Source organism: Agrilus planipennis, unplaced genomic scaffold (genome assembly GCF_000699045.2).
Source record: "Agrilus planipennis isolate EAB-ADULT unplaced genomic scaffold, Apla_2.0 scaffold3, whole genome shotgun sequence".
NCBI classification, from domain to species: Eukaryota; Metazoa; Arthropoda; class Insecta; order Coleoptera; family Buprestidae; genus Agrilus; species Agrilus planipennis.
In genome coordinates this window covers 828,678-840,804 of record NW_020442460.1, presented here as the reverse complement: position 1 = coordinate 840,804, position 12,127 = coordinate 828,678, and the positions used below count along the sequence as shown (strand labels likewise).

The window sequence follows — 12,127 nt, the reverse complement described above, 5'->3', positions numbered from 1 at the left end:
AAATATTTTAATCTTAAAAAAAAAATTTTTTTTGTTATACTGTTTTTTTTTTTTTTTTAATTAACCCTCAGTGAAGTACAAACGCATTAGAAATGAAAGAAGTAACTAATTCAGAAACAAAATAATCTATATTTACAAAATACGACGTTAATATTTTTATTACGGTAAAAAGCTTTTATTTTGTTTTTAAAAATAAACATTGTTCACCAACCTGTGCAGCTCCAGAAACAGGAAATAATCTTGCAAAGTATAAGGGCCAAGTCCTTGCCAATTCCACAACGCTCCTCTTCACATTTCCTCTATGCTGCGAACTTACATTTTCCGGTTTTACCCCATACCCGGAAAGCATATTCATCCCAGCTTTCCTATCGCTTTGACTCAGTCTCAGGCACGATGTTACGCCGAATACATCGTTAACAACCTGACAGAACATAAGATGGATGGCAGGTAAAGGTCCAAGGGGTTCTGCCGGTGTAAAAACTTCTTTTCGTACTCGTAAAGACCAAGGTACTCTGTTGTATGCCAATGAGGGGGATGCACCCAATGGGGTAAATCTGGAAGGTGATTTTAATGTGTTTTCGTGGTTGTTTTCCACGGGGTTGTTCTGGGATGGCTTTTGAGGTGGTGGAGTCTTAATGGGTCTCATGAATTCTGGCCATTCAGATCCTGAAAATTTAATAAACAATCCCATAAAAATATAGCCTGTACATGTTCGTAACTAATATGAGTCACTCACCTTCCAATTTTTCTGTGTGAACTGTAGACACTGATAGTCGTTTCTCCTTCTCCTTTGCATTCTTGCTCATTTGATGTGTTCGGAACGTAGGTCTTTCGTGTGGCTCATCCCTTTTTACGAATTGACTTGGTTTTTCTTTCTGGTCAGCTGCTTTTTCTTCCGTTTCCCATTTCTCAAACGAATTCTTTTGTGATAATTTTCGTACTTTGTCCACCGAGATGCTAACCTCACTTTGATCCCAACTTGATTTTCTGATAGGCCTTTCGTTGTGATTCGATTCGATGTCCTTGGTCCAGTTCGTTTCTTCAGAAGTCTTTTGCGAAAAAGAATTCTGAATATCCCAATTGGCACTAAACGAATTTCTTTTCGAATTACCAGAAACTGTTTGATTCTGATGTACTCCAAATGTATCTCTGTCTTGCCTTTGAGCCATAAAAGAATCCCTGACTGGCTCAATTGGAGGCGGTGGTTGCTGAGGTTTTACAGGAGGTGGCGGGGCCGGACTGGAAGGTGCAGGAGGTATATTGGGTGGACCAATAGGCGGAGGTGGAGGTCCTGGTTTCCAATTCGACCTTGTCCAGTTTTCTCGAGGACTGTGGGGAGGCAATTCTGGACTCGGAGGATCACTTGTAAGGCCAGAACTATCAACAGAATCCCCCCAACGTCCTGCCAATTGTTGTTCCAGCATCATTTTCCTTGTGTCTTCTAATTTGTTAATTTTGCGAGACGAACTCTCTACATTACTACTTGTTGATCTAACGGAATGGCTTGCAGTAACAATTTCCAGTCGTTGTTTCATTTCTGAACTAAGTTTTAATTTCCCTATGCTTCCTGGTGTTGGCCTGGCAGCACCAACTTCATAACTTCTTCTCGAAGATTGTTTACTTGTATGTCGCACGACTTCTTTTATGGACGGTTCAAACTCGAGTTCATCCCATTCAGCGGGTTGTTGTTGAGAAGAGTGATGTTGATCAGATTTGTAATGACCGTTTTCTTNTTAAACAATTTAAAATTAAATAAAACACAAAAGTATTTCCCTAAATTTTCTTAATTATTCTTATTTTACCTCTTTTCTCGCATCACTATTTTCAACAGCTTTTCTCTCCTTTTCCTTCTCCTTTCTGATGGGTTCAACTTTATCACAATCCTTTAAATTTTCAAAGCGTGCTAATATCTCCTTGACAGACACTTTGGGTTCGTTCTCTTCAGGTATTGGATCCATTCTGCTCATTAGTCCATCCTTCTTATTATCAAATTCCAATTCATTCCCAACATCTTCAAAATAACTATCAGACTCTGATTTCTTGGAGGTTGTAGTGCTACACGAGTGTCTCGCCCATGGTCCGATTTGACCTTTTCCATTGGCGAAAAATGGATTCTGTTTAGTTTCTGTTCCATAATCTGATTCTTGCGAATCGTCGCTCAAACTTTCGCTCAGTATAGACGAACTCGCTAAGCTGTCTAAGGAATTGTCTTTCCTGTCAGAGTTCAAATGGGAACAGATGTTGGGGAATTCTGCTGTGTCATAATGCCACTTATTTCTACTCATTTTATCCCTTTTTTTACCCCCTGTTGGTGGGTATCTCCTTTAGAACATCTTCAATATTGGTGTAGCAGTAAACACTTTAATTTTTAGTACCTATCCGAATATTTTGTATTAATCTTTCGATTTGTTCTTTAATAAAACTGTAAAAATTCTGTTCTTTATTAACTGATCCAATTTACAAAATAATATCTACGATAAAAATTTCGGAAAATTGTACAGAACGAAAAATGAAAATGAAAAAAATTAGGTACCCCTTTTTTAATAGTACGTATTTAGTTCGAAATGTGTTTTTTTATTAAAACAGCTGTTACATGAACTTTTAAACTTTTTCAGCACATTCTAAATTTGAAAACACAGTTAAATACATTTGCGGCCAGTAGTTAAACGTATAGCTATCGTCCTAATTCACTGTGAGATAATTGACTAGAAATTATGCACGATTACAATCACGAAAAGATAAACTTCTCTCTTGCAACCTTGTTTAAATAAAATGACGACAGCCCAATGCAACTACAATTGTTGAAAATTATTCCGTAAAAATTTTAAAAATTTTGAAAGCTAATAATTATTTATAAGATAAGTAAATTTTGAGTTACTTATTGTCAAAAACTTTTTGAAAAATAAAACATTATTAATTACCTACAGATCCAATCTCACAGATATTTAAAAACATTAAATTAAATTAAAATTATTTCTAGTTCGTTTTCCACAGAATTTTTGCAGTTGAATTAAAACACTTTTAAAATAGAATATTAAAAATATTAGATACACTTGCAAAGTTCATCGTTATTTACTGAAAAACGATCGCGTAAAAGCACAACCGAACACTACTAAATCAATGCGGCGAATTGTGAGATTTTCATACCGATTTAGCGAAGTGCTAGGAATGAAAAGTAACCGGTACAAAACGGGGGAAAAGCGGCATGCATGTACCACAACTCTGAATAGACTAATATTTAATAATTTACAACAACAATGCCCATACTAATAAAACAATTTCAAGTTCAACTGTGCTGCACATCTTCACTGCAAAACTACATTCTACCAGTATGTTCCGCTCTGCCGGTGTTATTCATTGTTGGTTAGCTACTCGTTGTTGGTTGTTTTAGTTTGAGCTCTGATAGTTAAGGTGACCCAGACCTGATGGTCAGTAAATCTTGCTGGACCTGTAGCGATGTAGCGAGTTATATTTAGGTCGAAACAGAACGGACTGCTGACGACCGCAAGGCTGTTCGTTGCACTTTGTAGAACTGCTGATGTTACACGTTTCGATAAATGCATGAAAACGGAATCAATTGTAGGAAAACTCCTTTTTCTTTATTCTTTTGTTTTCATATACCCGGCGATTTGAATTGTTTTGAATCTGGTTCTTTTTCTTTGACTTCATATTGTCAAAAACAAGTTTATGATGTTGATGATTCAACATTCAAGTAACTGTAGGTAGTTTCATGATTGATATCAACGTACATATTGGACCTTAAAGTTTAGTGAAAAGTGCAGTGAAAAATACTGGAGAAAGAGCTTTCAGATCAAAAATAAATTCTGCGGATTATGAGTGCATCTTGTATTAAAACGACATCAATATCGACAACAGAATTGTTTATAAAACAGAAGAAACCAATATAGAAAACTAGTCATCGTCAATTAGTAAGTCTCTTTTTGGACCTAAGAAGACGACTACTCCACCTCAGAAAATGACTTTTACGGCAAGAGGTCACTTCTATTCTCATCGTCATCATCATAGGATGCCAGTCTTAACACTGGTTAAAAAAAAACTTGTGTGTGTTATCCCACCGGTCACTACTGCTGGTGGGCGGGCAGTCCCTCCGGACTACACCGGAAGGTAGGGCACCTCTTCAGCCTCCTTTCAGGAATCGTGGGAATGGAGGGGGGTGGTTTGGGTAAGAAAGATGATACAGACGAAATGAAGACAAAAAAGAATGAAAGATTATCTGTGGAATATTACTGCCCTAGCATTTGCCTAAGTGATCAAAGGAAACCACAGAAAAACTTGGACCAAAGCAGACGGACCCGGAATCGAATGGTCTAAACCTCTAGGCCATGCCGCTCGGTTTAACACTGTTTGGACACGCACCTCCACTCTATCCTATCCTGAGTTAATCTTCTCATTTCTTCACATCCTTAATTGTTTGTGAACAGTAATCTAATCTAATTCTACTTCTTTTTACTCCTGTTTCTGCTTCTAATGTCTCTAACTAACCGTTCATACCCGAGAAGGTGTCCTGCCAACCTATCTGGTCTATTTCTAATAAACTTCCCTACTCGGGATATCATAATATGGTGGTATCCCGTTGCCTTCCACATCGCATCATCGTGCATCAAAGTGTCATACCGATCCTCGCTCTTCCCTCTTTGAAGGACTTGGAAATACCGTGGATATAAAAAAGGTTTGATGTGAGAAAGTATTGGAAAGAGTATGACAACAAAGGACGAAGTCAATAAGAAAAAGGTGACATAGAATAGTAGAACATATCCTAAAACATTAATGACTAGTGAAATGTCTAGTATATGATATCAAGAAAAACGCGTCCCATAAAATTGCTTATGTAGTTTTAAGACAAAAAGTTCCCTCTTAGTGTACTATTTCACAATGTGAGCGATCTAAGGTGACGCAATGTACTTAGTATAGGGCCCTCAGTTCCTCCTTGCGGGGACCCATATTTCAGTTATACTTGTAAAAGGATTTCGTACATGATTATTAAATTGTTGCCTATTAAGGGTTAAGTTATTCATCCAAACAGGAGGTAGTATTTTCTGCAATTTTTATGTGTATGTATTTCACTTTATATAATTTGTAGAAAACAAAGTTACCACTAAATTCCCAAAATCCTAAGACACCGAAGCTACTACAGTTTTATATCGTAAATGATTGTATATAATTAAATAAAATAAGAGACTTCGTATTAATGTAATTAATCGCGTTTTGTTCCTTTAAAATTCGTTGCGTTTCTGTGGAATTAATTATTGCATCAAGGACTATACCTAATTCTTCATTTTCGCATTGCTCCCTTGACCTTTAGAAGTTCATTAGAATAATAATTAACGAGTACTAGCGGAAATTGTTTGAAAACGATTGAACCGGCGCGAAATACTTAATTTAAAGTCTGGTTTTACAGTTTCACGCGTTCTTCACATTTCAGTGCCTTTTGCAGGTACATATTAAAGCTTCTACAGTTTTTCTATTTGTAATTCTAGTGCAATAAACAATTTTTATCCTAGCCTTAATGAGTGTAGAATTACCAAAGGGAAAAACAGGAAATATGCGTACATGTTCGATTTGCCTATTTTATGTTTAAATGAATATATTATGAAAACAAATAGCTTTTTTATTTATCTATGCCTTTAAAAAGAAATTTAAATGGTTTATTTCGGTGTTGGATTGATTCGAATGCTGGTTAATAAAAATAAAGAGGTCAACAAAGTAAAAATGTACGGTTTGAAATGTATCTGACAATATTTCTAAAGAAAAATGATAGCGGGCTGCTAAATTATTCTAACTGTTTTGTATGATCAGTCCTTGTCCTCAAAAAGATCTTTTGACTGTAATATACTCCATTCAAAGATAATGCTAAATAATTATGCTGTCATTGGAATAGTACAAAAACATGTAATAATAATGTTTCTTCATACAACTTTCAGTTTTACTTTGTATAAAAACCTTATTTGTATAACTAAGTATCCTAATACATAGATAATAAATTTTGCAACCGTAGTTATGTAGAAAGAACTTACGGAAGACAAATTTATTATTGTTTGAAGTGTGTCAATCGTTTTTCGATTCCTCAGTTCCTCAATATAAACTAACGTTCATTAAGTTCTTGGTCAGAAAGCCTGGAAAAATTACTGACCAAACTGATAAAGCTCCTAAACAGCGAGTTTACATATCCAAGTAGATGCAGTGAAGTAGATCGCCATCTGTTGGGTATTTACTGTTATTGAAGCAGGGGCGGATCGTGAATTTTCTTGGGTCGTGGGCTAATACTGCTTAAGGGCTTACCTAATTTTATCAAAAAACTGTTGTCTATAATGATTTAGATATAGGAAGAAAATAGGACAATAAAGTATTTTAACACATTCTAACAGTAACAAAGTTTGACGACGAGAACAGAAGTAAGAAAGAAAACACAAAATTGCGTTGGGTAATAAACGTCGATAAGTCCCCCGTAATATATGCCCACACGCAAGAAAATACACTGATCGAAAACAAACGACGGGTAATTCCTCGTTCCGTTCGATAGACATGTATACACGGGTTGGTTGATCGCAGAGTTGCCAACCTTATAATCCGATTTTTTTAATTTTAGATATTTTTTTATTCTTCACAATATCGTCTATTGTTTTCTATATAGGCTGGGAGCCATTTGTATCCACGGGGTCCTTAGCTGCAGCCTAAAAACCCTTAAGTATATCCATCTTTGTACTGATGTATTTCATGTTTTAGATAAGACCTTTCTAAAGTATCGACTAACACATGAAAAACTTCAGTAGCGGCAAATACTCACTAGATGGCGATATATTGCCTTCACTTGGATATAATATAAACTCGCTCATGAGGAGCTTTATCGGTTAAGTCAGCAATTTATCGAGACTGATAATAGTACGCTGATGAGACCTAAAAAGATCGAAATCGCAGTCCGCGTCAGATGGTTTCGATGAATTTCTGACCATAAACGTTCTCATTTTTATGGTTTGCGCGTCTATTACGTATTAAGCTGCATCGTCGATTCAGTTAGACAAAGTGATACAACTCGTTTCAAATAGTTAGAGTTGTGACCTTGAGGAAACCTGCGCGAATAGAAAAAATACACAGTAGACATGTCCAACCAGTCTTAGGATTGACGACCTTATGTTGATGATGATGAGGCATGAGCAAGGCAGAAATAGAACGAGGTAAAATATGATTGAATTTAGAATCTTGTCACCACGAATCCAGCTAAGGAGAAGGGACATATCTCTAACCGCTTGAAATGAGTACTTTTGTAAAGTTTTGTCTAATTCATGAAGTACTTCAGTAGCAGAGAATACCCACTAGGTGGCGCAACCCTATGTCCTTTTCTGTACTTGTGAAAATGTATGTACAAAATTTCATGATGATCGGTTAAGTAATTAAGGCGTGAAATGGTAGTAAACAAACAAACAAACATTGGATTTAAACCCTTTTCAAAGCACATCAAACATTTGCTTCATCCTTCAGCGTTGGTTTACGTGCTTGCCAGCTAATTAGCGCCTTTACTTCTATACATAAAATGCTTATGAATTTTCATTGTTATTCATAATCTTCTTTTAACCTTTTACTAACGGATCTGATCAGATAAAGACGATACATTACACATTTTTGAATTCTTAATTACGGCATTAGTGCACGTCTTACCTACGTGGTTATTAGAAAACACCTCTAATGAATTGTTTTCAAGGTCTGCCGCTTCTAAATCGAAGTAAAAGTGTGCATCTTCCTTATGCATGGAATACACAGTTTTCTTTGTACCTAATCAAATACCTTTCGTAGTAACTGTAGAAGAAAAAGAGAAAGTTTCGACGTGCAATTATACCAACGACAGCGACGCTTTAATTGTTAATTAATTCGTGCAAAGAACCTAATGTAAATTATATACACTCGTCAGTACGTTTATGTTCGCTAATAAAACACATGAAGCGCAAGATGAAACAGGACATTGTACTGGCTTCTGCTTTGTTGTAAACAGAGTAGAAATTATTGAACTAATTTTGGCATAATAAATTTTTCAGTCGGTAAACAATTTCTATGTGCCCATCCATTGTTAGCTTATATAGAAATAATAGTTGCTGAAATTAAAAATCATTAACATTGTTGTTCAAACTTACCTTTCTATTTTCAGAACAGAATGTTGTGATCATTTCTGAAAGTTGTTGGGATTTTGGTGAGTGCAGAGTTAATCTGCCATGAGTAGTCTCTATGGTAATTGTTGTTGGTCTTGGGGCTGTGGCTGACGAGATGTTACTCAAAGGAAATGATCTAAGTACATCGAGGTGATTAGATTCCCTCTTTACAAGATGAATACCCCAATGGGACACAGCCAAAATTTGGACATCGGATAGCTGTAACAAAAATATATACGTATAATGCAATGGTAACCAAAACTATTTAAATATTTTAATCTTAAAAAAAAAATTTTTTTTGTTATACTGTTTTTTTTTTTTTTTTTAATTAACCCTCAGTGAAGTACAAACGCATTAGAAATGAAAGAAGTAACTAATTCAGAAACAAAATAATCTATATTTACAAAATACGACGTTAATATTTTTATTACGGTAAAAAGCTTTTATTTTGTTTTTAAAAATAAACATTGTTCACCAACCTGTGCAGCTCCAGAAACAGGAAATAATCTTGCAAAGTATAAGGGCCAAGTCCTTGCCAATTCCACAACGCTCCTCTTCACATTTCCTCTATGCTGCGAACTTACATTTTCCGGTTTTACCCCATACCCGGAAAGCATATTCATCCCAGCTTTCCTATCGCTTTGACTCAGTCTCAGGCACGATGTTACGCCGAATACATCGTTAACAACCTGACAGAACATAAGATGGATGGCAGGTAAAGGTCCAAGGGGTTCTGCCGGTGTAAAAACTTCTTTTCGTACTCGTAAAGACCAAGGTACTCTGTTGTATGCCAATGAGGGGGATGCACCCAATGGGGTAAATCTGGAAGGTGATTTTAATGTGTTTTCGTGGTTGTTTTCCACGGGGTTGTTCTGGGATGGCTTTTGAGGTGGTGGAGTCTTAATGGGTCTCATGAATTCTGGCCATTCAGATCCTGAAAATTTAATAAACAATCCCATAAAAATATAGCCTGTACATGTTCGTAACTAATATGAGTCACTCACCTTCCAATTTTTCTGTGTGAACTGTAGACACTGATAGTCGTTTCTCCTTCTCCTTTGCATTCTTGCTCATTTGATGTGTACGGAACGTAGGTCTTTCGTGTGGCTCATCCCTTTTTACGAATTGACTTGGTTTTTGTTTCTGGTCAGCTGCTTTTTCTTCCGTTTCCCATTTCTCAAACGAATTCTTTTGTGATAATTTTCGTACTTTGTCCACCGAGATGCTAACCTCACTTTGATCCCAACTTGATTTTCTGGTAGGCCTTTCGTTGTGATTCGATTCGATGTCCTTGGTCCAGTTCGTTTCTTCAGAAGTCTTTTGTGAAAACGAATTCTGAATATCCCAGTTGGCACTGAACGAATTTCTTTTCGAATTACCAGAAACTGTTTGATTCTGATGTACTCCAAATGTATCTCTGTCTTGCCTTTGAGCCATAAAAGAATCCCTGACTGGCTCAATTGGAGGCGGTGGTTGCTGAGGTTTTACAGGAGGTGGCGGGGCCGGACTGGAAGGTGCAGGAGGTATATTGGGTGGACCAATAGGCGGAGGTGGAGGTCCTGGTTTCCAATTCGACCTTGTCCAGTTTTCTCGAGGACTGTGGGGAGGCAATTCTGGACTCGGAGGATCACTTGTAAGGCCAGAACTATCAACAGAATCCCCCCAACGTCCTGCCAATTGTTGTTCCAGCATCATTTTCCTTGTGTCTTCTAATTTGTTAATTTTGCGAGACGAACTCTCTACATTACTACTTGTTGATCTAACGGAATGGCTCGCAGTAACAATTTCCAGTCGTTGTTTCATTTCTGAACTAAGTTTTAATTTCCCTATGCTTCCTGGTGTTGGCCTGGCAGCACCAACTTCATAACTTCTTCTCGAAGATTGTTTACTTGTATGTCGCACGACTTCTTTTATGGACGGTTCAAACTCGAGTTCATCCCATTCAGCGGGTTGTTGTTGAGAAGAGTGATGTTGATCAGATTTGTAATGACCGTTTTCTTTATGGCTGTGGTAATTTTCCGATTTGTGATTGTAAGATTTTTCAGTTTTCTTAAAACTTTCCCTAATATTGTGGCTCTCATATTTTTGGCTTCGAAAACTTTCAGATCTTTGATGTGGAGAGTTTTCGTTTATATACCCATTGGTAACAATTAATTGCTCTTTATTGGGAGTAATTTTTCGTTGGTGCTGTCTTAATTTGAAGTGCATAAAATCTTCACCGTTCTCTTGTTCATTCCCATCTTTTGGTGGTGGCCATCTCCATTTGCCAATTCTAACTGTCTTGGCTCTTCCATATGGATCCATAAATGGTCTTACCTCGGATGGATCACATTCGTGTAACGGTGGAGGCATTGGCGGAGGTGGCGGAACTCCACCCCTACTTATTATACTAACATTTGATTCAGTACTGCCTTTGCGGATTTTGTTTTCTGAGGAAGTGCCATTCTGAATTGCCAGTTTATTATTGCCAGAAACCCCAGCTTTGCTTGACTTCCTTTCGTTATTGTTTGTTTGATGAACTTCAGCTTTTAGGGTGGTTTGAACAGTTTCAGTCAACTTCACCTCCGTTCCTGGCACTTGCTGACTGAGAAGTTGTTGAAGAGCTTGATTTTGAGCGAGCAGTTGTTGCTGAATTTGTATATTCTGAGCCATAGCGGACTGTAGAAAGGCTCGTTGAAGATTCTGTTGATAAGATGTTAAATCCGCGTCTGGAGATAAGGGAAGATTATACATGGGCACAAAAGAATCTTGTCCGGGAACACCTAGCATAGGCATCATGAGTGGTTGAGGAGATACTAAGGGAGTTGTAACTGGGGTGAAATTGTATCCGGAACCGCTGGGAATATTTGACTGATGAGTCGTTCCACCGCCTTTAATGCTTTCTACTAATGTTTCTTTTTCCCCAAGCATTTTAACGCTGTCGTTGATAAAAATCGGCCTAAATAAATCACTAATGTAATCGTCTACGTTTCCGGAAATGTTTTCCATATCAGCGTTATCCCCGTTTTGGAAAACAACTTTTCCTTGCTTTGTTCCACTTTCTGGAATATTCTTTTGACCGCCTCCTTTAATTTTCTGAACCATCGCTGAAGGATCTGACAATTCGAAATCGTCCAGAGAATCGGTATCACCTAAGACATCATTAACGAAGTCAGTGTAGGCATCATGATAGCTTTCAGTTTCTTCCATTTGTGCATCTCCACACCCTTTGATACTCGCAGCTAGTGATCTTGCATCGCTCAATTCGTCGAGATTTCCATCCAGTACTGGACTGAACAACTCATCTAAAAACTGATCAACATCTGAGGCCTGACTAGGGACCCTAACTCTCCTCACATGACTAGCCAAACTTGGCGCTTCACTTGTATCAGACATTGCTGAACTTCTCACAGTGAATTCTGTTTTTTCGATTACCGCTCTGCTGCTTTGCGATCCTGGAGGTGCTTTCTTTCCGGAATAGTGAGACTTTATATATCTTGGACCTCCTCTGTTGGATGTGCTAACGCTCGAAGCATCCTGATATTCAAAATCCATTTCCTGTTTGGCCATGTAACTATTGTTCGAAAGAACAGGTTTAATTGGAGCTAACTGTTCAACAGAATGGTACCTGTCGTTTAACTTTGAGTGACTTAGACCCAAGTTAGCTAATGGTGTAGGTTCTGGTTCATTAAGAAGATTATCCAAGCTGCGCGACCTAATCTTCTCAATGTCAAAGTAGCGTTCGTTTAAAGCTGAGTTACGTGACAGTGCTTCGTGCGATGGTTTTCGAGTTGGAGTACTAACCAGTCCTGGTGAATCTCTTTGAGGGGAGTATTCGTGGTTCGTATTACGAGAAGATTTCCTTGAACTAGATTGAACTGTTTGTAAGATGTTTTGTGATATTTCCGTTACTGAATCGCGAGATATTTTGCGATTTTGAGCAACAGGAGGTTCAGGAGGTGGCACCTAAATAGAAAATAGAACGTCAT

At 37.5% G+C, this 12,127-nt stretch overlaps 1 protein-coding gene and 1 long non-coding RNA gene across 2 annotated transcripts in view; one reads left to right on the top strand and one right to left on the bottom strand.

The window, feature by feature from the left end:
- LOC112906461 overlaps nucleotides 1-8,243 on the top strand; it is a 20,905-nt gene extending 12,662 nt beyond the window's left edge. The window contains exon 4 of the long non-coding RNA XR_003232369.1: nucleotides 8,159-8,243. This is a non-coding gene — a long non-coding RNA (uncharacterized LOC112906461). The remainder of the gene's footprint in view (nucleotides 1-8,158) is intronic.
- LOC108737802 (unconventional myosin-XV) overlaps nucleotides 1-12,127 on the bottom strand; it is a 72,606-nt gene that overhangs the window by 17,701 nt on the left and 42,778 nt on the right. The window contains exons 14-16 of the mRNA XM_025980620.1: nucleotides 9,164-12,104; nucleotides 8,639-9,093; nucleotides 8,145-8,378 (exon numbers count right to left, since the gene is read on the bottom strand). Of these exons, the coding sequence (XP_025836405.1) occupies nucleotides 8,145-8,378; nucleotides 8,639-9,093; nucleotides 9,164-12,104 (3,630 nt within the window). The remainder of the gene's footprint in view (nucleotides 1-8,144; nucleotides 8,379-8,638; nucleotides 9,094-9,163; nucleotides 12,105-12,127) is intronic.